Source organism: Dendronephthya gigantea, unplaced genomic scaffold, assembly GCF_004324835.1.
Source record: "Dendronephthya gigantea isolate DGI-Jeju-01 unplaced genomic scaffold, DenGig_1.0 000371F, whole genome shotgun sequence".
Classification (NCBI taxonomy): Eukaryota; Metazoa; Cnidaria; class Anthozoa; order Malacalcyonacea; family Nephtheidae; genus Dendronephthya; species Dendronephthya gigantea.
In genome coordinates this window covers 889-26,945 of record NW_021163381.1, presented here as the reverse complement: position 1 = coordinate 26,945, position 26,057 = coordinate 889, and the positions used below count along the sequence as shown (strand labels likewise).

General features: G+C 37.3%; 2 protein-coding genes across 2 annotated transcripts; both read left to right on the top strand.

Moving 5' to 3' along the window:
* The first annotated feature begins 464 nt into the window (after nt 1-464).
* Nucleotides 465-11,988, top strand: LOC114542620 (serine/threonine-protein phosphatase 6 regulatory ankyrin repeat subunit A-like). Its single transcript, XM_028562130.1, has 10 exons — nt 465-486; nt 3,088-3,358; nt 5,488-5,937; nt 6,235-6,432; nt 6,607-6,936; nt 6,979-7,544; nt 7,686-8,099; nt 8,154-8,750; nt 9,069-9,830; nt 11,173-11,988. The coding sequence occupies exons 2-10, from the start codon at nt 3,109-3,111 to the stop codon at nt 11,986-11,988; spliced, it is 4,383 nt and encodes a 1,460-aa protein (XP_028417931.1). The 5' UTR covers nt 465-486; nt 3,088-3,108.
* Nucleotides 11,989-23,076: 11,088 nt separating this feature from the next.
* Nucleotides 23,077-25,694, top strand: LOC114542630 (putative ankyrin repeat protein RF_0381; the record flags this gene model as incomplete). Its single annotated transcript, XM_028562137.1, has 6 exons — nt 23,077-23,371; nt 23,561-23,875; nt 23,928-24,074; nt 24,174-24,272; nt 24,498-24,886; nt 25,097-25,694. Coding segments are annotated over exons 1-6 (1,843 nt in total), but the record flags the coding sequence as incomplete, so codon positions are not given.
* Nucleotides 25,695-26,057: the final 363 nt, after the last annotated feature.

The following is a 26,057-nucleotide window of genomic DNA, read 5'->3' as shown; positions in this document are numbered from 1 at the left end:
TGTTCAATTTGACTGCTCTCAATTCAAAAGAAAATATGCAAATATTTCGCTGGCTAACATTTATTTGCAAGAGGAAATCCAGCCAAAGCCAACATACTGTGCCAGAATTTAGGCCAGGGTTTCCACAACTTATTCGCATATGGCTCATATAGGGGGAAGCAACATTGGAAAAATACAGCAACAAAATACTTTTGAAAAGAATGCATCATATATATCATATCAACACAGATCCCTCTCACGCTTGTGTTGACAATCGCAAGGAAATTTCCTTGCATTGTGGAAATCCTTATTATTGTGGCTAATTGCCTATAATTGCAAGAAATATTCAAAAAATTCTGCTCTTTATAGTTAAACAATGTTGCGAACTAGACTTCATAATAAATAAGGTTTTTTCTTCGTTTTAAGAGAGCATCACAGCACACACTAATAACGAATAATGATTTTATTATATGCCACTGAGGACAGCGGGGACAGTCAGCGATGAAGGTAGGTTTGCTGGAGTGTAGATCACAAAGCCCTTTATTTAACATATTGTCAATGTGGTAGGCTATAAAACATTGAAGCCAGGAATTTGATAAATAACCTTGTGTTATATCACAATAATTTATTTCAGTACGACAGTGCTCAGAATCCATAAGAAATTTTGTGAAATGCAGTGCATTTGCGCAAGGATTGTGAACTAATGGTCTAATTACTTAAACTTCAAAACAGACTTTATCGATTGCTACGTTAGAGGAATTTTACTCATGAGTGACTTGGGCTATGTTCACGCTAAACTTAGAGACCACGATATATCTCGCCAATAATCAACCGGCAATGGTTATCCTTAGGTAGGGGGCCTAAATTTAGGATTTCATTTTCGCAAATTCGTAGCCGTGTGACTGCCGGATTTCATTCGACGAAAGCGAACGCAGTTACGGTGATTAAAAATGCTTCAATATACAACCCCAATTAAGCGTGTTTTTCATTTAATCGTAAATGTGTCGTGAACAAGTAATTTTAACCGATGACAAATAGTTCAGATATAAATTTATCTTTTATTATTTCTGAATTCATTGTTGCATGACTGCACGCACATAGAAATATTCTATCACATCAGCCACAATGACATGTTCACAACATGCATAGATTAAATTGCAACCAGGCATCAAATTATTGCGTATAGTTTGAGCCCTTCGGTGATGTGGTAAAGTATTTAGCTATAATTTTAATGATACAATAGTTTTAACTGTAATTCAGCCTTTAGGTTGCAAAGTAATTTTATTAAATACAAATACAAATAAATACAAATAAATACAAATACAAAGTATTCCCAAGCGACAGTTTGAGAATCGATGTTGTCTCGTCACTTTTTAGAATATTGTAGGGTATAACTTTTTTAAAGGCAGTAAATGGGTCAATCTTTTCGCTGCGCTCACTCGTGAGAAATTGTTCACGAGAACATAAAACTTATTTCTCCGAGGGGACCGTGTAATGCATGTTCTGCAGGGCCGTGCCTCCTGGGGGGGTGTGGGGGGGTGTATTACCCCCCCCAAATAAATGCTAAGGGGCCCTGCTTTTGGGGAAGAACTTGCCTTATTTCAGTTATTTGATTTAACAACAAAGCTAAAAATAATTATATTTATGAAGAAAATAACCAACATTTTCGATTTTCAAATGGTTTTCTCCCCTAATGTCTTCTTAAACTAGCGTTTTCTTCTCGTTTTCTCCCCCTTTGAAGCACGACTTACATGAAGTTTTACGCGCTTATTTTGATCACATCAACTGTGGGCTCAAATGTCTGTCATTTTCATCATATTGAAAGATTCTAAGCAGGATTAAAGACAAATTAAGCCGGGTATTTATTCATTTATTCAAAACTTAAGTTTTAGTAAGCTTAAGTTTGTCAAGTCCCGCTGTAGAAATTCAATGGACAATAAAAGACTTGATTCTCTTATGCTTTTGGCATGAGCAAAAGATTTGGCTGAGAAGGTTGATCTCCAAAACCTTGGCAAGGTGTGGTCTGGAATTAAACACAGGCGCATTAAATTGATATGACTGTACATTCCTTCGTTTGGGCAAAATTAAACTTGCAATGGTTAGATTCTAATTATTTGTAACTGTAAAAGATTTACTAAAACATTAAATAGGTTGCGACTTTTAAGGGGGCCCAAAAGTCGATAAAGTGTTGAGGGGCCCAAAATATTGTGACACCCCCCCCCCAATAAAATATCGGTCGGCACGGCCCTGATGTTCTGTTGATTATACCCACTAAATTCAGAGTAACAAAAGTACACAAGCCATGAAGGACCATTATAAAGCGAATATTTTTCAAATTTTAGCCTAAACATTAATTAGAATAAATTTTACGTATCTAAAATGTCTTTCAATTGTTTTCGTTTGTATATCCAACGTTAATTCCGTTTTACATACGAACCAAAGACATTTGTATTTTCACAACAACAGCAATGAAAGTGGCCGGAAAATTTTTAAAACTCGTTATGTCACCCCTAAACATGACGTACCGTATGACATTTATATGACATAAACATGAAATTTCATGACGTAACATGTCACATACGAAAAATATCCGCACTGTACCCCGGATGTAGTGGCGTATGAGTGGCGTACGAGTTTTTTAGTCCTCAGTAAAGTACTCCCATCCATATAATAAAATGAGGATAATTTCTTCTTCAGAGCCCAGCTTAAGTTAATTTCCTTTAATCGTAATTCTTGTGAACATGTCAAGGTGGTTGATGTATTAGAATACTGCTGTGTGTTTGCAGTGAACAATGACAATACATAATGACTAAATTGCCTGCTTAATACCTTGGGAAAACGGGCGATGTTTACTTCACTTTTATGACTGTATTGGTTTCTGCAAAATAGAAACATTTATGAGCTTTCCTCTCACTCGAGTCATTTCATAAATCATTAGCTTAGCCTGAGTTCTGGCTTAGGAAATATTCCGCTTCGTTTGACATTACGAGGGGTTGTTTCATGTATGTAATTCTGCTATTTATAATTTTAAAAATTGAATAGAAGTTTGCTTTTTAGAAAGGCGCACATGCAACGTGCCATTGTCATATAAAGTCTGAATTGTTTTAGGCATAGCCGTTTTGCTCAAAGATGGCGACTTCGCCAAATAAGATGAGAATGACTGAATCCATGGAAAATAATAATGTCATCATATCCCAGCGTGAGGAGAGTGACATAAGTTTAACTTTGGCAGAAAAGAATCGTACAGGAACATCTGGGAAATTAGATGATACATCTGCGCGGGGAAATAAACAATCCAAGCCTGTTGTTAATAATGAACAAAAAGGAATTGAAGTGGAACATCAAGGAGAAAACATTGAAAACGAAAAATGTCATAATGGTATGAAATTTTATAATTATAATAAGTGGAATGAAACTCGCAATTTGGTTAGTAGGCGTGCAGGATGAGAGAATCCCGCACGAAAAGTTACAAATGTCTCATTGTATTTATTTTATAAAGCAAATACTAAATGCTTCCTCGACTTTCAGAAAGCGTAATAAAACACTCGCCTACGATTCGTGCTTCTTCACGCTTTCGAAAAGTCTTGCAATATCCCGCGTGGAGTATCACGCTATCCTGCACGGAAATCATTTAGTATTCTTTTATTATTATATGTGTATAGAGATTTATGCACAGCAGAAGATGAAATAAAAATCACTGTGTAAATTAATTTTATGCAATTTGATTGGACGTACTATGTTTTTCACGCGTGAAAAAATGCCTTACACGGCTTTTGATTGGACGTACGATATTCTTCACACGTGAAAAATTGTCGTATGTCATTTTGGCGGCAATTTGTTTACATTTTCTTTCAAGATGGCGTCGAAATATAGGAGTGAGATTCAAAACATAATTCTCATATTCAAGATATTTTTACATTCAGCACATTCTCAAATCTTTCGGAAAGAGTATCTAACTTCTTTTGAACAAAATTACAAAGAAACTGAACGGTAATAAATATGTTTTGATGCATAAAGTTTCGATTTTGTTGCTCGCTGTGTTTTTGTATATTAAAAGCGTGTCGTTGTCAAATTGATCTCTATACACATTTAATAAACAAATTACTTCATGGTTGGCTCGTTTGTACGATTTTTATTATGCACTCGTTGCGAAGGATCGCAAACTCACTCGTTCGCTGCGCTCATTCGTTCGTTTTGCGATCCTTGACAACTCGAAAATCATGAAGTAATCTCTATTTATAGAACATTTATCTAAGAACCAAGGTCAAGAACCAAGGTCAAAAACTTCAAAAAAAGCCCTTCCTCGAAACGTGCATGGAGGTTCTCTCTGCATTCTTCAAGTATTCGGCTTGTCGTCTTGATATTAACATGACAAAATTTCTGGACCCTAATTTGTCAAGAGAAGCACAGTGATTTCTCTAATTATATATCTTCTGTAATCTTTGGAAAATGCTGCAATTTCATTGGCAACCCTTTCGAGTTGTAATTGCTCTTTTGCTCATAGCTAATAAAAATCACTCCATTAGTACATACAACTAGCCAAGCAGCAATCAGGATACAAAATATAAATTATACTAAATCTTAATAATTTCAAATTCTACTATTTACTAAGCATTGTTCTGATGAATTGTAATGAATTTCAAAAATTGTATCTTTAGATATATAAACCTTTGTTTTGTAAACGCTCGTATGACTTGGGCATTACTTTCACTCCCATTCGTTCTATTACCATCATTAATTGCACGACTCAATAATAGTCATAACATAACGTATTGCAAAGATTTATAAAATACCTTAAAATCTGCAACCATGGTATATAGGCACTTGAACTTCAATAATATAATAGACCTTTCTTAAAATGTCGATAAACGCCGAAAGTCTGATCTTGCACGAAATTTGATTGGCTCCTTAAAATTATCCTGCCAATCAAACTTCGTGTAACATTAGACTTTAGCGTTTTATATCATCATAAAAAAGATCAATTGTCAATTTTCATCAGAATAATCCTTGGTAAATAGTACAATTTGAAATTAATAAAATAGAGCATAACTTAGAAATGACATTTTGTATCCTTAATGGTGATTGCCTATGAGCAAGAATGCAATTAATGCTCAAATCGCACTCTTTAGTCAGTGGAATTGCAGCATTTACAAGATATACAATAGATGCCAAAATCATACTCGTGGTTGGCAAATCAACTCCCGCTACGTGCTCGGTTGAATTTGTAAACACTGGTATCATTTTGGCATTAAATGCGCTCTTTTTCGCTCTATTAATATCATTAATTATACCAAAATACAATTACTTTACTCATTTTTTCAAAATAAGCAAATTTGTGTGAAGATATATATTTACATTGAAACTTAAAGGCCGTCAAGGAAATAAGAAAGGCCATGAAAGTAAACGAAAGTACTGAATAAAAAGTCATATTCAGACTGTGTTTAACAAATAACTATCAAGTTTGCATTGAAGTTGTACGAATTTATTATGTTAATACCCCATATATAGAAAGTGATAAAAAGCAAGGGGCAAGTGGAAGTACAAACGTCTGTGAAGAAGGAAAACAGAAATTTTGGGACGAACTGAGAAAGCAAGTTGAATGTGGTGAAAACAAAGAAGATCGTTGGAAGAAGACAATTCTTTGGCGTGCTTTTCAGTTTAGTCCAGTAGATCAAAAAATTGTTAAATATTTAGTTGACCATGGAGCAGACATTTATTCCCAGAACGAAGAAGGTGAAACAGTTCTTTGCAACGCGACAAGAAATGGTTTACTTGATCTTGTTAAGTATTTTGTGCAATATGGCCCTGAACATAATTTTCAAGATGATTGCAGAGCTCTCCAAAGTGCAATACAGTCTCGATCATTAGAAATTGTGAAATATTTCGTTCAAAAGGGCGCCAATGTAAATGGAAAGGATTCTGATGCGGAGACCGTGCTGCATTTTGCAGTTAGTAAAGGTACGCTAGAAATGGTAAAATACCTCGTTGAAAATGGTGCTGATGTAAATGGAAAGGATACTAACGGGTGGACAGTGCTTCACAATGCTGTTACTGAAGGTAAGCTAGAAATCATAAAATATCTTGTTGAAAATGGCGCCGATGTAAATGGCGAGTACACTGATGGATGGACAGTATTGCACTATGCTGTTAGCGAAGGCAAACTAGAAATGATAAAATATCTTGTTGAGAAGGGAGCTGATGTAAAAGGTAAAAATACTGACGGAAGGACAGTACTGCACACTTCTGTTACTAAAGGTAAGCAAGATATAGTGAAATACCTTGTTGAAAACGGAGCTGATGTAAATAGCACGGATATTGACGAGAGGTCAGTTCTACACAGTGCTGTTACTGAAAGTAAGCTAGATGTGGTAAAATACCTTGTTGAACATGGGGCTGATGTAAATGGCAAGGATACTGATGGGGACACAGTGCTGCATTTTGCAGTTAGTGAAGGTACGCTTGAAATGGTAAAATATCTTGTTGAAAATAGCGCTGATGTAAATGGAATTGATACTGATGGGTGGACAGTGCTGCACAATGCTGTTACTGAAGGTAGGCTAGAAATCATAAAATATCTTGTTGAAAACGGCGCCGATGTAAATGGCAAGTATACTGATGGATGGACAGTATTGCACTATGCTGTTAGCGAAGGTACACTAGAAATGATAAAATATCTTGTTGAGAAGGGAGCTGATGTAAAAGGTAAAAATACTGACGGAAAGACAGTACTGCACACTGCTGTTACTAAAAGTACGCTGGATATAGTGAAATATCTTGTTGAAAAAGGCGCTGCTGTGAATGCCATTAACAGGAAAAATACTAACGGGTCGACAGTGCTGCACAGTGCTGTTGCTAAAGGTAAGCCAGAAATAGTGAAATATCTTGCTGAAAACGGCGCTGATGTAAATAGCACGGATATTGACGGAAAGACAGTTCTACACAATGCTGTTACTGGAAGTAAGCTTGATATGGTAAAATATCTTGTTGAACATGGGGCTGATGTAAATGGCAAGGATCCTGATAAATGGAGAGTGCTTCACAGTGCTGTTACTGAAGGTACGCTAGAAATGGTAAGTTTCCTTGTTGAAAATGGTGCTGATGTAAATGGCAAGGATAGTAACGGGTGGACAGTGTTGCACAGTGCTGTTGCTAAAGGAGCACACGAAACGGTAAAATATCTCATTGGAAAGGGTGCTGATGTAAATGGCAAGTATATTGACGGATGGTCTGTCCTGCACTACGCTGTTTCTAAAGGTACGCTAGAAATGGTGAAATATCTTGTTGAAAAAGGCGCTGATGTAAATGGTAAGAATACATACGGTAGGACAGTGTTGCACTACGCTGTTACTGAAAGTACGATAGATATAGTAAAATACCTGGTTGAGAATGGCGCTGATGTAATTGGTAAGACGACGAACGGACGAACAGTGCTGCACAGTGCCGTTACGAAAGGTACGCTAAAGGTGGTAAAATATCTCGTTGAAAATGGCGCTGATATAAATGGTAAGAATTCTGACAAATGGACAGTCCTGCACAGTGCTGTTAATAAAGGTACACTAGATATGGTAAAATACCTCGTTCAGAATGGCGCTGATGTAAATGGAATTGATACTGATGGGTGGACAGTGCTGCACAATGCTGTTACTGAAGGTAGGCTAGAAATCATAAAATATCTTGTTGAAAACGGCGCCGATGTAAATGGCAAGTATACTGATGGATGGACAGTATTGCACTATGCTGTTAGCGAAGGTACACTAGAAATGATAAAATATCTTGTTGAGAAGGGAGCTGATGTAAAAGGTAAAAATACTGACGGAAGGACAGTACTGCACACTTCTGTTACTAAAGGTAAGCCAGATATAGTGAAATACCTTGTTGAAAACGGGGCTGATGTAAATAGCACGGATTTTGACGAGAGGTCAGTTCTACACAGCGCTGTTACTGAAAGTAAGCTAGATGTGGTAAAATACCTTGTTGAACATGGGGCTGATGTAAATGGTAAAGATACTAATGGGGACACAGTGCTGCATTTTGCAGTTAGTGAAGGTACGCTTGAAATGGTAAAATATCTTGTTGAAAATAACGCTGATGTAAATGGAATTGATACTGATGGGTGGACAGTGCTGCACAATGCTGTTACTGAAGGTAAGCAAGAAATCATGAAATATCTTGTTGAAAACGGTGCCGATGTAAATGGCAAGTATACTGATGGATGGACAGTATTGCACTATGCTGTTAGCAAAGGTACACTAGAAATGGTAAAATATCTTGTTGAAAAGGGAGCTGAAGTAAAAGGTAAAAATACTGACGGAAAGACAGTACTGCACACTGCTGTTACTAAAAGTACGCTGGATATAGTGAAATATCTTGTTGAAAAAGGCGCTGCTGTGAATGCCATTAACAGGAAAAATACTAACGGGTCGACAGTGCTGCACAGTGCTGTTGCTAAAGGTAAGCTTGAAATAGTGAAATATCTTGTTGAAAACGGCGCTGATGTAAATAGACCGGATATTGACGGGTTGACAGTTCTACACACAGCTGTTAGTAAAGGTACGCTGGGTATAGTGAAATATCTTGTTGAAAAAGGCGCAGCTGTGAATGCCATTAACAGCAAAAATGCTGACGGGTCGACAGTGCTGCACAGTGCTGTTGCTAAAGGTAAGCCAGAAATAGTGAAATATCTTGCTGAAAACGGCGCTGATGTAAATAGCACGGATATTGACGGAAAGACAGTTCTACACAATGCTGTTACTGGAAGTAAGCTTGATATGGTAAAATATCTTGTTGAACATGGGGCTGATGTAAATGGCAAGGATCCTGATAAATGGAGAGTGCTTCACAGTGCTGTTACTGAAGGTACGCTAGAAATTGTAAGTTTCCTTGTTGAAAATGGCGCTGATGTAAATGGCAAGGATAGTAACGGATGGACAGTGTTGCACAGTGCTGTTGCTAAAGGAGCACACGAAACGGTAAAATATCTCATTGGAAAAGGTGCTGATGTAAATTGCAAGTATATTGACGGATGGTCTGTCCTGCACTACGCTGTTTCTAAAGGTACGCTAGAAATGGTGAAATATCTTGTTGAAAAGGGCGCTGATGTAAATGGTAAGAATACTTACGGTAGGACAGTTGCACTACGCGTTACTGAAAGTACGATAGATATAGTAAAATACCTGGTTGAGAATGGCGCTGATGTAATTGGTAAGACGACGAACGGACGAACAGTGCTGCACAGCGCCGTTACGAAAGGTACGCTAAAGGTGGTAAAATATCTCGTTGAAAATGGCGCTGATATAAATGGTAAGAATTCTGACAAATGGACAGTCCTGCACAGTGCTGTTAATAAAGGTACACTAGATATGGTAAAATACCTCGTTCAGAATGGTGCTGATGTAAATGGAAAGAATACTGACGGGTGGACAGTCCTCCACACTGCTGTTACTAAAGGTAGCCTGGATATCACAAAGCACCTCGTGAAAAATGGCGCTGATGTAAATAGTAAATACACTGACGGTTGGACCGTCCTACACGCTGCTGTAGATACTGGTGCATTAGAAATTATTAAGTATTTAGTTGAACAGGGTGCTGACATAGCTCCTAAAGGTAACATCAGCGCTCATACTCTTGGCACTGACATCATTAGGATGGCTGTTGCAAACAATTCAGTTGCTTTGGTGGATCTCATCAGGCAAAAGAACAGGGTTGTTCCGAGAGCTGGAAAATTTCTTGTCGAACGAAGCCAAATGAAGCCAATTCTTATCGAAGAATCTCAAAATAGTCTCAAAAAGTCTTTAAAACATGGTGAGAAGATTGAGATGTTGAAAAGAATGAACTGCAACATGTTAGAAAAGGTAATTTTTCAAATTAACTGAGTTTGGATAGAAACAACGTTATAAATCATTAAAGGCCCAACCGAGACACCAAACGCACAATTAGTTGTGGGAGAAATGGTTTTTGAGAGAGAAGTGCTTCAAATATAATGTAGATAAGGTCAAAGTTACCCCTTATAGGCTCGCTACAGCTTAATTCATGTAGTTTATGGTACAATTAATTATGTAGTCCTAGCCAAGGACTCTGGCGTCCTCAGGGGTCGTGGATCCCCATGTTGCACGTCCTCAGGGGTTTAGCAGTTGCTCCCCAGTATTGATCTTCACCCAAGAGGGGTCGTAGCTCCCCAGATAGGTATCCTAAATGTCCAAAGGGGTCATATATCCCCATGAAGTCATTCTTTACTGAGGTTTAGACACGAATGCATGTAGATTTATGCGAGTCTACGGGGTAGAGGGTGACCTTCGGCAACACTCCATCCCCAAGGACCAATGTTTAATTACTAAAAAAATGCACTGAACAAAGTGTTTTTATTAGCTACATGAAGCGAGGTAGAATGTCTCACAGGTGGGTACGGCATTACCCCAATATACTCTAGATGAACTGTTAGGCAGTCCTTGACGCAACAATATTTACATAAATTTCTGTAAATATTTTTTATCACTTTCCTCATGGTTTTATGCAAATCAGCAAATTAGTGCAAAATCGGTGGATTGTAAAAACTCTGAAATGGTAGACAGGGTAAATGGTAACAGAAGTTACCCCTATGAGCTTTAGATATACAATGCGTCGGATATGTTTGCATGATAATGCCACAATTTTAACGACAGTCATGAACATTAGCGAACGTTGCTAATTGGCTGCTTGCTAATTGCCTTGTGGTGTACTCGTGCAGGATCACGCTGCAGTTTTGCAGTCTTGCAATGGGTGTGTTTAAAGGGAGTGTTTAATGGCAAGCGGAAAACTGAATTTAGGTATTTTCCCTCGCTGCTGGGTTGTAGCAGCCAGGGACAATTCAATATAGTAGCTCAAAGGGGTAACTTATGTTAAACCTTTTCGTCGACGGGAGCAGAAGGGGCAGCTTGCCTTTTATATGCTCATGGACATTGAATGTCTTATTTTGTAATTTTTGTTCTTCAATATGGGTTTAATGAAAAAGCAGAAATGCAAAACGTTAATTCCATAACAAATCCATTATCTATTTGAAGTTTGAATAAAGGACAGGCGCTATAACGCTATCAAACTTATTTTTCTCCGTGTTGGCCTTAGTAAACCATTAAAGTGCCTTTTTTCGGATTTCTGCCCCCTGCCCTGCCTTTTATTGCGTCTGATGAGGCATCTAATAACCATATCTTTCTTAAATAGACTCAAATACCGATGCAGGCTTTTGTCGCAAAGAATCAATTCAAAATTGGCGATGGTGGTTCTTCTTGTGTCTATGTTGGTCTCATGCATGATGGAAGTGAAGTTGCTGTTAAGAGAATTTTGGTGCAAAGTGCGGACAAAACAGTTGAAAACGAAAAGGAAATCATGAGTCTCATTGAGACGGAAAACTGTCCATTTATAGTGAGCTATCGTCATTTTCACCGTGATCATGACGATGTGTTCATGTATCTTATTGTTGATCTTTGCGAAGAAAATTTGAGGGAACTTGTTCATGCATCCAGTATTGAACATCTACAAAAGCATGGTCCACGAATGATTAAGGAAATTCTGTCAGGACTTGAATTTCTTCATGATAAAGGAATATTGCACAGAGATTTAAAACCATCAAACGTCCTGGTTGATATCGATGGTCGCATGAAATTGGCAGACTTTGGAATAAGCCGTGTCCTAAAAGACAATCAAACGACAATTCAAACATTCGCCAAAGGTACTCCTGGATGGATGCCATCGGAAGTAACTCAAGCCATTGAGAAAAATGAAAAATGTCGTTTCAAAAGGAAATCAGATGTCCAGGTCGCGGGTATGATTGCTTTCTTCGTCTTAACTAAAGGTGAACACCCTTTTGGTTCTTCCTTTGATCGAATGAGAAATATTTCGGAAGGGAACTCTGTCAATTTGAAGAAACTTGATGATCTCGAAGCTCAAAAGTTTGTGTCCTGGCTGATCAATCATAAAATTGATAGGAGACCTTATGCTCACGAAGCGTTGAGGCATTCTTTTGTTAATGGAGATTAATACATAAACTAGTAGTTATTTTCACAAGGGGAGTGCTGGCGAGTCCTATATATATATAGTCCTATTTGCATAGCATACTTTTCATTAAGGTCATCAGCTTAATTGTACCTCAATGGGCTATAAAAGTTTTCAATATTATCTAATTGCAGCCCTGGACCCCTGGTCTTATTAATGAATAATATTCATTTCTCCATAGACTCAATTACTCCTGATTAGCCTAATGAGTTTAGTCCTCTTGAGTTTGATACCATAAACAGAAAATTATAAAAGTGGCTGCAGATTGAAGATACACTGCTCAATCAATGCATGTGTATATTAATTTCTTTTATAAATATAACAATGGTTAAAAAATACCAGCTAACAACATATTAAGGATAACAATGCAGATTCATAACAATGTGTATAATGTGTTTAATACATCTCAGTTCAATGTTCCAGCAAATTGCATGACAATTGATAAGCTCTAGCTTGCTTTATATCATAGCATCTTCATCCTGAAAAATATAAATGGAGATCTGATCAAGATTTATTCACAAGGTGCAGGAAGTTGAAAAATCAATTAATTATAAGCCATGATAATTGATAAATTGATTTGAATTTGACAAGATAATAAATAGCAAATAAGATAATATATTAACTAGGTTTTAACAGTCACCATCATCAGAGGTTGAAATTTACACTGTTTGCAGCAAAAATCTTATTACTTTGTATCAGCACTCGCTCAGCACTTTTGTCAGTCAGATCATGTTAATGCTTGAATCTAGTAGACTCATTGGGGGGAAGGTTTACCTATTTACATTATTGTTTGCTATCATAAAAACAAAATAGACCAAACTCAAAGATTGACATTGCCAGGAATTTAATTCCTTCCCCGCACAAGTAAAGAAAAACGATAAAGTTTGACTGTTTCAGTATATAACATTGCACATTTACCAAAGGTCTAAAATAGTATATTAATTTTGATGTTTGTACCATACGTTTTGATGGATTTATATGGCTAAGAACCTTTGGTAATCAGTTTACATTCGAATCCAAAAGCAAAAAACTGAAATTGTTATAAAAACCGGCTTATTTAGATGCTATAAATTAACAGCCGAATGAGAGGCGTCAGCAAAGCTCAAAATCAGCCATCTTTTGCGACACGATTTGGCCTGTGATTTAACCTGTGATTTGGCCTGTGATTTGGTCTGTGATTTGGCCTGTGATTTCGCCTGTGATTTCGCCTGTGATTTCGCCTGTGATTTTGCCTGTGATTTCGCCTGTGATTTCGCCTGTGATTTCGCCTGTGATTTCGCCTGTGATTTCGCCTGTGATTTCGCCTGTGATTTCGCCTGTGATTTCGCCTGTGATTTCGCCTGTGATTTCGCCTGTGATTTCGCCTGTGATTTCGCCTGTGATTTCGCCTGTGATTTGGCCTGTGATTTCGCCTGTGATTTCGCCTGTGATTTAGCTTGTGATTTTGCCTGTGATTTCGCCTGTGATTTCGCATGTGATTTCGCCTGTGATTTCGCCGGGAGGCGGCAGCAAGTCCTCCAGTAATAGAGAGTTTGGCAATCGCAACGTGATTGGCAACGGCAACGTGAAATGCGCGAAAAAAATGGGACGAGACAAATTCTCACGTTGCAACGTCGCTTTGGCGTTTACCTTCAACGCTAATTTAGTTGTTTTCACGTCGTATGACAACGGCAGACAAAAACCTCGACAAAAACATGAGTGAAATTGCCGAGAACAGGTAAGCATTACGATTTCACTACATAAAACACATGTTTTATTCTTGCCAAATTTAAATTTTTATCATTTTAGAAAACCTATCATGAAATGGACTCGCACACATGACTTGGAGTTACTTCGAGAGATTTTGGCGGAGAGGCCATTTGAGCAACCGAAGGGTTCTAGAATGATTGGATTAGTTTGGCAAAAAATTGTAGACAACTTAAATTCGAAGACTTCTCCATGCTTTGTTTTAAAGGATATACGAGCTGTGAGAGAGAGATATGGCATACTTGAAAAAAAGTTCAAAAGCAAGACTCGTGAGGAAATAAATGCGAGTGGTATCAGCGTTGAAGAACCAGACGAATTTTACGTTATGATGGAGAAAATAATTGGCTGTTTGAAAGCAATGAAGAGCGTAGAGAAAAGGAGAAGGAAGAAAAATGTGCGAGTGAAAAAAGCGTAGCAGAAGATACGAGACTTAGGGCTTTAGAAACGATCGGTGAAACGAGAAGAAGGAGAATGGAATCTGATGACGATAGCGATCTGCCTAATGTGTCTACAAAACGAAGGGCAACCTTGGCATATTTTAAAGAGAAGCACAGAAATGATCTAGACATAAAGCAGCAGGAAATCGAAGTACGAAAGCAGGAAATCGAGCTCAGAAAATCAGAGTTGGAGATACAAAAGGCTCAGAACGAAAACCTAATGAAGCTTCTTGTTGAATTAGCCAAGAAATGACAGTAACTGGCTTTTGCCTATTTTACTAGTTGTGTTACAGTTGACAGAAGTCCTTTGGATTAAGTCTTATTTCATAGATTTTTTAAAAGCATTGGACAAAGTAAGTTACTAGATGCTTGTCATACATATATGCTAATTTGATGCCAATTTTAAGTAATAGGACTTTCAAACTATTTATTTATGTATTTATTTATTTATTTATTTATTACACAGTTATTTATTAACAAAATATTTAAAATCTATCTTCCAGATTATTATTCCATATAAGTCTTAATACTTCAATACTAGAGCTGGGCAACAAATTTAAATGATTGGATGGAGAACTGATGTACAGTGAATAATCATTTTCATGTCAATCATTTGCAGAGATAATTTATTGCAAACTGGATTAACAAGTATTAATAAAAAATCATCAGTTCTCATTTATTATATATTTGTGACCATGCAAATGTTGCCTTGTGACTAAAATTTCCACTGATTACAACTATGAGAATAGGTCAGATATTGTTTATAAAGTACTCTTCAAGGTTTGGAGGGGAAATACCAAATGCTTCAGAGACAATGTTTCCATAACAGCATGTCAATGCATTTTCTAAAAGAGCAGCTGTAATATAATATTTACCAATGGGGCTTAATCCTAAGCATAAATTCCTTTTAAAATCAACAAATTTGAAGAATGTTGCTATTTGTCCAAAAAGCCATTCAACACTGATTCTTACAGAACTCATTAACCTATTATACTCTTTCATTTCGTCTGTAAGGGGATTGTTCTGAAATGGGGTTTGAAGATGGATCCTTAGAGGATATGCTGCATCTCCATAAACGCAAAGTGGAGTTCCATCTGGGGCAAAGGCATGTTGATCTAATTCTGCCATTACTTGAGATTCTCCAAAAATGAAAGCATCATGTCTTCTGCCCTCTATAAGAAAAAACCTTTCAACTTCATATCTGACTGAAACAAACATATCTTAATTTGAATTTATTATTGAATCTGAATTAATGTGGTGGTAATATTTTTTAAGTTTAAGCTTTTACTATCATGTAATTAATTAATTTTATGGTGCATTGAGGTAGAACCAGACTCTTTTAATTTTATTTCAAGCAAATAAATTTCTTTCCTAGTTAAATGTTGGTAACTTATTAAGGGGTTGTTGGAATCAGATAACTTCATGTTTATTAGGAACCATTATAAATTGGCCAAATAAATGTTTTTATTTCCTGTATTGTCTGCCAATGACATTTTCTCAGTTGTTGTTCCACTTATAGTTATACAATTGCATGCAATGCAATAAATTCAAAGGCCCCTACCCCATGGCCCGGAAAGGTTTCCTATGATTCCATTTGGAAGACAAATGCTCTGAAATTTAAGGGCATGGGTTCGCTTATGGCCATTGTATACTTCTCGTTGGTTTGTGACTGGTCTACAAATTGGCCTGACGGTGCCATCAATGAAGCCGAAGCAGTTCGTTAGTGGTGCACCTTTGTTGTGTATAGAAGTGGCATAAAGCTGTAGGTTTTCGCGTGAAAGGAATGATTGATTCCAACTTGTTAGTCTAAACTTGTTTCTTTCGTAAATAAAATTAACCATGAAATTTACAATCCTGCATAGTTCAGGGACAGATCTGCCAATAATGGCACCATATCGCAGTATCTCACAGGAAAGGCAAATCTTTTAACAGTATACATAAGGCTTCAAGACCATTGCACGGGGTGCATCGTTGTATTCGGATTTCGTCGGGAATCATTAAAACTGTTTTTAGTCTGGAAATGTCTTCTTTTTTAAATCTAAACTCAACTTTACAAAACAGTTCATCTGTTGTATTCCAGTTAAACTTATCGTATCCTTGAAAAGGAAAATTTGATTGCTTAAACATGTTTTCATTTTCTGCGATTAATAAAAAATATTCTTCTTCATCAATATCTTCCTCTGCCAACAGGAACAGGAGTAAATCTTCATATTCTACGTTTTCATCGAGTATGTCTTCAATATTTATATTTTCCGCCATTTTCAATTTACCGCCAAAACACCCGTCGAGCAAGAAATGCCAAACATTTCTTTTTCGCGACGGGTACGCCGTCTTCGCCTCAACCCTCGCGCAATGTGGACGTAGCCGTTGCCAATCACGTTGCAATTGCCAAACTCTCTATTAACTCAATGGGCGGTAGTCCTAGAACCTGCTAAGCGGGTAAGAAACACCCAGCCGCCTGCGTCTACCGAATGACAAAAGTCGAGCCATCGACTCAATATACGTGCCCAAACCCCAAACTCGCGCGGCCGTATGTGCTTCCACAGGCTGTTGTCAAGAATAGGGAGCTGGCTCGCTTCGCTCGCCAGCAATAACTTTTCTAAAGACCGTTTACACTACACGCGATATTTGGTAGGGTATGGATAAAGCTGGCACCGGTACTGAAGCGTTCAGAGATCCTTTCGTTGATCAACATTGATACAGTCGAAATACAAAACTTTTCTACAGAGATAAGACAACTATTATCAAAATTAATTACGAAAGACGAGATTCGTGAAAAATAAGTCTTATTTCGACTTGAACATATCCTTTTCGTCAAAATCACAACTTTTTTTTCTTTTGTTCTTGAACTTGGTGAATTAAAATGGTCGTATTTACTTTTTGTACATGCATGTGGGACAGTGCGGTATTAATTTTTTAAGGCCTGGGTCACTTGACGAGTACGGGCGACTCTGACCTCCGTGTCTGCCCTGGATGGCCATTAAGCGCATCCCGTTTCACACAAAATGGTTCACGAGGTTGAGATAATCAGATTAATTATTACATGACAAAACAAATCGCGGAAAGTTATTTCGCAAACAAACTAAACATTCCTAGAGCTAGAGGAACTAAGAAAGAAAAGAAAGCCAAAAGTACAAAATAATGGATAAAATCAGGAAGTCAAGCAAGGCTGTATTTTGACAAACGCTTGCATTAAAAACAAGAAGCTATTGAGATTTAGAGCTTTTCAAACTATTAGCAATTGTGATATTAAAGTACACTGTTTTTATATTGTTAAAGCTTCCACATCTATATATCCATTTTCCTTAATATCGTGAAAAAGCTATGATGCAAATTTGTGTTATTGACGGTGTACATCAAAAATCTGCAATCCGCGAAAGATACGTGCCGAAACCTTTGGGTTGCTGGGCACGAATGCTAAAAGATCTCGACGAGGCGCTTCAAATATTTTTTTCCGTTTTATTATGCTAATATGCATGCGTCTTGCTCGTAAATTTGCCAAATCCGACTCACCCGGCATCGTTAGGCTAATCCCGAATTGTATTTGCCATCGCATGAGTAATTAATTACCACTTATTCACCGTCGACCGAAGGAAAAATTATGTTTTCGGAATCTGAGACCGGTCGATATTTCACGAGGCGAAGCCGAGGCCCTGACTTTATAGGGACAAACGTCTACCATTTTGATTTTGCAATAAAAATATTTAACACTTTATGTAAGCCTAAATACACTGCACCAGTAAGTATACAACCAAATAGAAAATTTATATACATATAACTGTTTGCTTTTTTCTTTAAAAGATGAAAATGTACTTATTAAATCTGTTTATCCTCTTGTTTTTTCTCTCGTTAACTGGTCTCTTCACAGTGAGATAACACCCCACCAAACAATTTTCCACCCGGTGAACAGCGATATATCTATTCATAGAATACATATAATTTCAAATGAAGAACCAGTCTAAAGGTGGCATGCCCAGGTGCGCCGCACTTGACTAAAGTTTTTATTTCCCAATGGGAAAAAACGCCTTATCTCACTCTGCAGGGAGTCCAGCGAGCGACATCAATATTTCGTCACTCCCGCGTGATTCGCTCTCGACCAATGAAGTGCTACGAAGAACAACCTTGTCAAGTGGTATACAGGGTGTCCCAAAAAAAAGCAACCACTTAAATATGCAGAACATTAATGCTCTAAAGCCTAATAGATAAGCACCTCTGAGAATTGAAAATGGCTCTTAATCCTTCATTTACAATGCTAAAAGTCATTTTAGCTGAACTATGGTGCAAACCCGAACAATACTAATATTCTTGCATATTTGAATGTTGTGTGTTTTTTTTGGGACACCCTGCATGTACTATATAATATTCGCAATCATTAGACGCGAAAAATGTTATTAAACTCAAAGCAACTTCCAAAGGAGCGCATATGCACACATGCACACATGCAAAACAACAATTTGAAAAAAATTACAAATAAATGGATTAAAAGACGTAAATTATATCATCTGTAGTCTTGACGAAAATGATAGAGCTAATTCAATCAAGGATATCCTTTCAAAACATTAAATTTTAAAGTCTGAGCGCACTTTTAATCCCTTAAAATCAGCAGCCTTTGCAGCGCGAATATATTTCTATCGCGAGGCCTTCTATATGTTTAGCTAGAAGACTAAACTTCATTTTGCAATGTGATGGTGGTTGAATATTATGTATATGAATCGGACCCCGAATTGGACCCCCGTAGGTCTATATCCGCTAGCGGATCCCCGGTACAAATATAGATATGGACCGGGGGGGTCCACCCCAAGCTGTGACAACTGTACACAGGCCGTAGCTAAAAGCGTAATTAGTGGTGCCGGTGTATATTCATATATTCATCTATTGTTCTTTTGATATGTAAACATGATTATATGATGCAAGATACAAGATGAAAAAATTCGACAGAATAAAACCTCGTTTGGGAACTCGGACTGCCAGTTAGCGTTCTCAACGTATTGTTCTCAACAATAGAAGAGGATACTTTGACCTGCAATAGAAGAAGCAGTGTGTATTCAAGTAAGATAACTGGTGGCATTTTACCAAAATAAAGAAATTTGTTCAATTTGACTGCTCTCAATTCAAAAGAAAATATGCAAATATTTCGCTGGCTAATATTTCTCTGCAGGAGGAAATCCAGCAAAAGCCAACATACTGTGCCAGAATTTAGGCAAGGGTTTCCACAACTTATTCGCATATGGCTCATAGGGGGAAGCAACATTGGAAAAAACAGCAACAAAATACTTTTGAAAAGAATGCATCATATATCATATCAACACAGATCCCTCTCACGCTTGTGTTGTCAATCGCAAGGAAATTTCCTTGCATTGTGGAAACCCTTATTGTGGCTAATTGCCTATAATTGCAAGATAATATTCAAAAAATTCTGGTCTTTTTAGTTATATGTTGCGAACTAGACTTCAGAATAAATAAGGTTTTTTTTCGTTTTAAGAGAGCATCACAGCAGCATGCTGTCGCTAATAACGAATATATACCACTGACGACAGCGGGGACAGACAGCGATGAAGGTAGGTTTGCTGGAATGTAGATCACAAAGCTCTTTATTTAATATATTGTCAATGTTGTAGGCTATAAACCATTGAAGCCAGGACTTTGATAAATAAACTTGTGTTATATCACAATAATTTGTTTCAGTACGACAGTGCTCAAAATCCATAAGAAATTTTGTGAAATTTAGCGCATTCGCGCAAGGATTGTGGTCTAAGGGTCCATTACTTAAATTTCAAAACAGACTTTATCGATTGCTACGTTAGACGAATTTTACTCATGAGTGACTTGGGCTATGTTCACGCTAAACTTAGAGACCACGATATATCTCGCCAAGAATCAACCGGCAAAGGTTATCTTGAGGTAGGGGCTCTAAATTTAGGGTTTCATATTCGCAAATTCGTAACCGTGTGACTGCCGGATGTCATTCGATAGCGAACGTAGTTACGGTGATTGAAAATGCTTCAATATACAACCCCAATTAAGCGTGTTCTCCATTTAATCGTAAAAGTGTCGGGAACAAGTAATTCTAACTAAGACAAATAGTTCAGTTGTAAATTTATCTTTTAATATTTCTGAATTCAAATCGAAAATTTTTGAAAATCGTTATGTGACCCCCAGACATAGACATGACATACCGTATGACATTAATTTATATGACATAAACACGACATTTACATGGCATAAACATGACATAGACATCACGTAAACATGTCACATAGTGGCGTATGAATTGTACGAGTGTTTTAGTCCTCAATAAAATACCCCTATCCATATAATAAAAGAGGATAATTTCCTCTTCAGAGCCCAGCTTAAGTTAATTTCATTTAATCGTAATTGTTGTGAACATGTCAAGATGGTTGACCTATTAGAATATTACTGTGTGTTTGCAGTTAACAATGACAATACATAAGGACTAAATTGCCAGCTTAATGGCGTGGTAAAACGGGCGATGTTTACTTCACTTTTATGACTGTATTGGTTTCTGCAAAAAAGAAACATTTATGAGCTTTCGACTCATTCCAGTCATTTCATAAATCATTAGCTTTGCCTGAGTTCTAGTAAATGTATGTATTTCTAGTAAAATTCTATTATGGGTTTACAAAATTAAATAGAAGTTTGCTTTTTAGAAAGGCGCACATGCAACGTGCTATTTTCATATGAAGTCTGAATTGTTTTAGGCATAGCCGTTTTGCTCGAAGATGGCGGCTTCGCCAAATAAGATGAGAATGACTGAATCCATGGAATATGATAATGTCAACATATCCCAGCGTGAGGAGAGCGACATAACTTTAACTTTGGCAGAAAAGAATCGTACAGGAATATCTGGGAAATTAGATGATATATCTGCGTTGGGAAATAAACAATCCAAGCCTGTTGTTAATGAACAAAAAGGAATTGAAGTGGAACTTCAAGAAGAAAACATTGAAAACAAAAAATATCATAACGGTATGAAATTTTATATAATAAGTGCAATGAAACTCGCAATTTCATTGGTTAGTTGGCGTTCAAAATGAGAAAATCCCGCACGAAAAGTTACAATTGTTCCATTGTATTTATTTTATTAAACAAATACTAAATAGTTTCTCGACTTTCAGAAAGCGTAAGAAAAACGCTCGCCTACGACTCGTACTTTTTCACGCTTTCGAAAAGTCTCGCAATATCCCGCGTAAAGTATCACGCTATCCTGTAAAGTATCCAAATCACTTTTTGAAAATAGCCTTTCACTGGTTTTATTCGTTTGCATAAAAAACTGAAAATTATACAAAGCTGAAAATTAAACAAATAAACTGCATACAAAAGCCGAAAAGTATACAAATAAATCTCGTCCTTACTACGAAACAAATACGAAATAAACAAAGTAAACATTTACCCTTTGAAATCACTTATAAACATGTAGATTATAAGTTATTTTCTTACTCGGCTTTTTCTTGAGTGCATGACTGTATCCATGTTCATCTTTGCTATCTGTCATGTTTCATGCATCTTGTTTCTTCTTTGTTTCCTTTGCACAAAGTCATGAAAAAGTTTATGAAACGCGTTTACAAAAAAGTTCACGAAATGAAAGTTAGATTGCTGACGTTCTCATTAAAATACAAACTTTCTGTCTTAGCTAATCAAAACGTTTGTAGATTACAGTCATTACTCGCGCATGCGCAAAACTTACAAAACCACCCAACGTCGATCGTCCATGACAAAGAATATGGACAACTTTGGAATCGGCTATGTTCTCCCGGGTTCCGGGTGTAATTCCTAATCTCCGATCGGAATTAGTACCCTCGCAGGCGCTCCGCGCCCACTGGGGGATAATAGATGCCCAAATCACACTCGTGGTTAGCAAATCAACTCCTGCTACGTGCTCGGTTTAATTTGTAAACACTGGTATTATTTTGGCATTAATTGTTCTCTTTTTCGCTCTATTAATATTATTAATTATACCAAAATACAATTACTGAACTCATTTTTTTGTAATAAATAAAATTGCGTGAAGATATATATTTACATTGAAATTTAAAGGCCGTCGAGGAAATAAGAAACCCATGAAATTAAACGAAAGTACTGAATAAAAAGTCATATTCAGACTGTGTTTGACAAATAACTACCAAGTTTGCATTGAAAATGATGTCCTGGAAGATCGTAAAAAACGCTACCAAATTTGTACGAATTTATTATGTTAATACCCCCATATATAGAAAGTGATGAAAAGCAAGAGGCAAGTGGAAGTACAAACGTCTGTGAAGAAGGAAAACAGAAATTTTGGGACGAAATAAGAAGGCAAGTTGAATGTGGCGCAAACAAAAAAGATAGTTGGAAGAAAACAATTCTTTGGCGTGCTTTTCAGTTTACTCCAGCAGATCAAAAAATTGTTAAATATTTAGTTGACCATGGAGCAGACATTTATTCCCAGAACGATGATGGTGAAACAGTTCTTTGTAACGCGACAAGAACTGGTTTACTCGATCTTGTTAAGTATTTTGTGCAATATGGCCCGGAACATAATTTTCAAGATGATTGTAGAGCTCTCCGGAGTGCAATACAGTCTCGATCATTAGAAATTGTGAAATATTTCGTTCAAAAGGGCGCTAATGTAAATGGAAAGGATTCTGATGGGGAAACAGTGCTGCATTTTGCAGTTAGTAAAGGTACGCTAGAAATGGTAAAATATCTCGTTGAAAATGGTGCTGATGTAAATGGAGAGGATACTAACGGGTGGACAGTGCTGCACAATGCTGTTACTGAAGGTAAGCTAGAAATCATAAAATATCTTGTTGAAAATGGCGCCGATGTAAATGGCGAGTATACTGATGGATGGACAGTATTGCACTATGCTGTTAGCGAAGGTACACTAGAAATGGCAAAATATCTTGTTGAAAAGGGAGCTGATGTAAAAGGTAAAAATACTGACGGAAGGACATTACTACACACTGCTGTTGCTAAAGGTAAGCCGGAAATAGTGAAATATCTTGTTGAAAAAGGCGCTGCTGTGAATGCCATTAACAGCAAAAATGCTAACGGGTTAACAGTGCTGCACAGTGCTGTTGCTAACGGTAAGCCAGAAATAGTAAAATACCTTGTTGAAAACGGCGCTGATGTAAATAGCACGGACATTCACGGGCGGACAGTTCTACACAGTGCTGTTACTGAAAGTGAGCTAGATATGGTAAAATATCTTGTTGAACATGGGGCTGATGTAAATGGCAAGGATACTAATGGGGAGACAGTGCTGCATTTTGCAGTTAGTCAAGGCACGCTAGAAATGGTAAAATACCTTGTTGAAAATGGCGCTGATGTAAAAAGTAAAAATACTGACAGGTGGACAGTGCTGCACAATGCAGTTACTGAAGGTAAGCTAGAAATCATAAAATATCTTGTTGAAAATGGCTCCGATGTAAATGGCGAGTATACTGATGGATGGACAGTATTGCACTATGCTGTTAGCAAAGGTACACTAGAAATGGTAAAATATCTTGTTGAAAAGGGGGCTGATGTAAAAGGTAAAAATACTGACGGGTCGACAATACTGCACACTGCTGTCACTAAAGGTACGCTGGATATAGTGAAATATCTTGTTGAAAAAGGCGCTGCTGTGAATGCCATTAACAGCAAAAATACTAACGGGTCAACAGTGCTGCACAGTGCTGTTGCTAAAGGTAAGCCAGAAATAGTGAAATACCTTGTTGAAAACGGCGCTGATGTTAATAGCACAGATATTGACGGGCGGACAGTTCTACACAGTGCTGTTTACTGAAAGTAAGCTAGATATGGTAAAATACCTTGTTGAACATGGGGCTGACGTCAATGGCAAGGATACTGATGAATCGAGAGTGCTTCACCGTGCTGTTACTGAAGGTACGCTAGAAATGGTAATTTTCCTTGTTGAAAATGGCGCTGATGTAAATGGCAAGGATAGTAGCGGATGGACAGTGCTGCACAGTGCTGTTGCTAAAGGAGCACACGAAACGGTAAAATATCTCATTAGAAAGGGGGCTGATGTAAATGGCAAGTATATTGACGGATGGTCAGTCTTGCACTATGCTGTTTCTAAAGGTACGCTAGAAATGGTGAAACATCTTGTTGAAAAGGGCGCTGATGTAAATGGCGAAAATATTTACGGTAGGACAGTGTTGCACTACGCTGTTACTAAAAGTACGATGGATGTAGTAAAATACCTGGTTGAAAATGGCGCTGATGTAATTGGTAAGACGACGAACGGACGGACAGTGCTGCACAGCGCCGTTACGAAAGCTACGTTAAATGTGGTAAAATATCTAGTCAGAAATGGCGCTAATGTAAATGGTAAGAATTCTGACAGCTGGACAGTCCTGCACGCCGCTGTCGATACAGGTGAATTAGAAATTGTCAAGTATTTAATTGAACAGGGTGCTGACATAACTCCTAAAAGTAATATCAGCGCTCTTGGCACTGACATCATGAGGATGGCTGTTGTGAACAATTCAGTTGCTTTGGTGAAACTCCTCTTGCAAAAGAACATAGTTGTTTCGAGAGCTGGAACATTTCTTGTCGAGGGAAGGCAAATGAGTCTTCTTGAATGGAGTATTTACATTGGTCATGATGAAATAAAAACTATTCTAAAGAGGTCCATAAAACATCGCGAGAAAATTGAGATGTTGAAAACAATGAACCACAACCAGTTAGAAAAGGTAATTTTTGAAATACATAATTATATATGAAGTTGTTTTAATCAGTTTTGCGTATATAATAAAGGTGAAAATGGAGTTCATGATCTACGCTGTCGCACCGCGAAGACGAGCATTTAGATTCCGTAGACAGTTTTCAATATTCGTTTGCACAATATAACTTATTACCAGATTTTGCCCTCTGCATCTAATATCTATCTCTTTTTCCAATAGACTGAAATACCGATTCAGGCTTTTGTCGCAACGAATCAATTCAAAATTGGCGACGGTTGTTGTGGCTCACGTGTCTATGTTGGTGTCATGAAGGATGAAAGTGAAGTTGCTGTTAAGAGAGTTTTGGTGCCAAGTGAGGACAAAACAGTTGAAAACGAAAAGGAAATCATGAGTCTCATTGAAACGAAAAACTGTCCATTTATAGTGAGTTATCGTTATTTTCACTCTGGCAATGAGTTCATGTATCTTATTGTTGATCTTTGCGAGGAAAACTTGAGAGAACTTGTTCATGCATGCAGTATTGAACATCTACAAGAGCATGGTCCACGAATGATTAGGGAAATTCTATCAGGACTTGAATTTCTTCATGGTGAAGGAATATTGCACAGAGATTTAAAACCTTCAAACGTCCTGGTTGATATCGAAGGTCACATGAAATTGGCAGACTTTGGAATAAGCCGTATTTTGAATGACGATGAAACAACAGTTGTAACATTCGCCAAAGGTACTCCTGGATGGATGCCATCGGAAGTAGCTCAAGCCATTGAGAAAGATGAGAAAAGTCGTTATAAAAGGAAATCAGATGTCCAGGTAGCAGGTATGATTGCTTTCTACGTCTTAACTAAAGGTGAACACCCTTTTGGTTCCAGGTTTGATCGAATGAGAAATATATCAAAAGGGAACTCTGTTAATTTGAAGAAACTTGGTGATCGCAAAGCTCAAAATTTTGTGTCGAGGCTGATCAATCACAAAATTCATGAGAGACCTTATGCTCACGAGGCGTTGAGGGATCCTTTCGTTGATGAACATTGACACAGTCGAGATGCAGAACTTTTCTGCGGAGATAAAACAACTATAATCGAAATTAATTATGAAAGACGAGATTCGTGGAAAAATAAATCTTATCTGGACTTGAACATAGCATATTCGTCAAAATCACAACATTGTTTTCTCTTGTTGT

Bases quoted from the DNA above. Each gene is read 5' to 3' on its own strand.
- LOC114542620 (XM_028562130.1), top strand. From the start codon at position 3,109: ATGGCGACTTCGCCAAATAAGATGAGAATGACTGAATCCATGGAAAAT. The intron at 5,938-6,234 runs GTACGCTAGAAA...CTGTTACTAAAG, and splicing joins GCATTTTGCAGTTAGTAAAG to GTAAGCAAGATATAGTGAAA. The intron at 8,100-8,153 runs GTGCTGCACAAT...AAATATCTTGTT, and splicing joins TTGATACTGATGGGTGGACA to GAAAACGGTGCCGATGTAAA.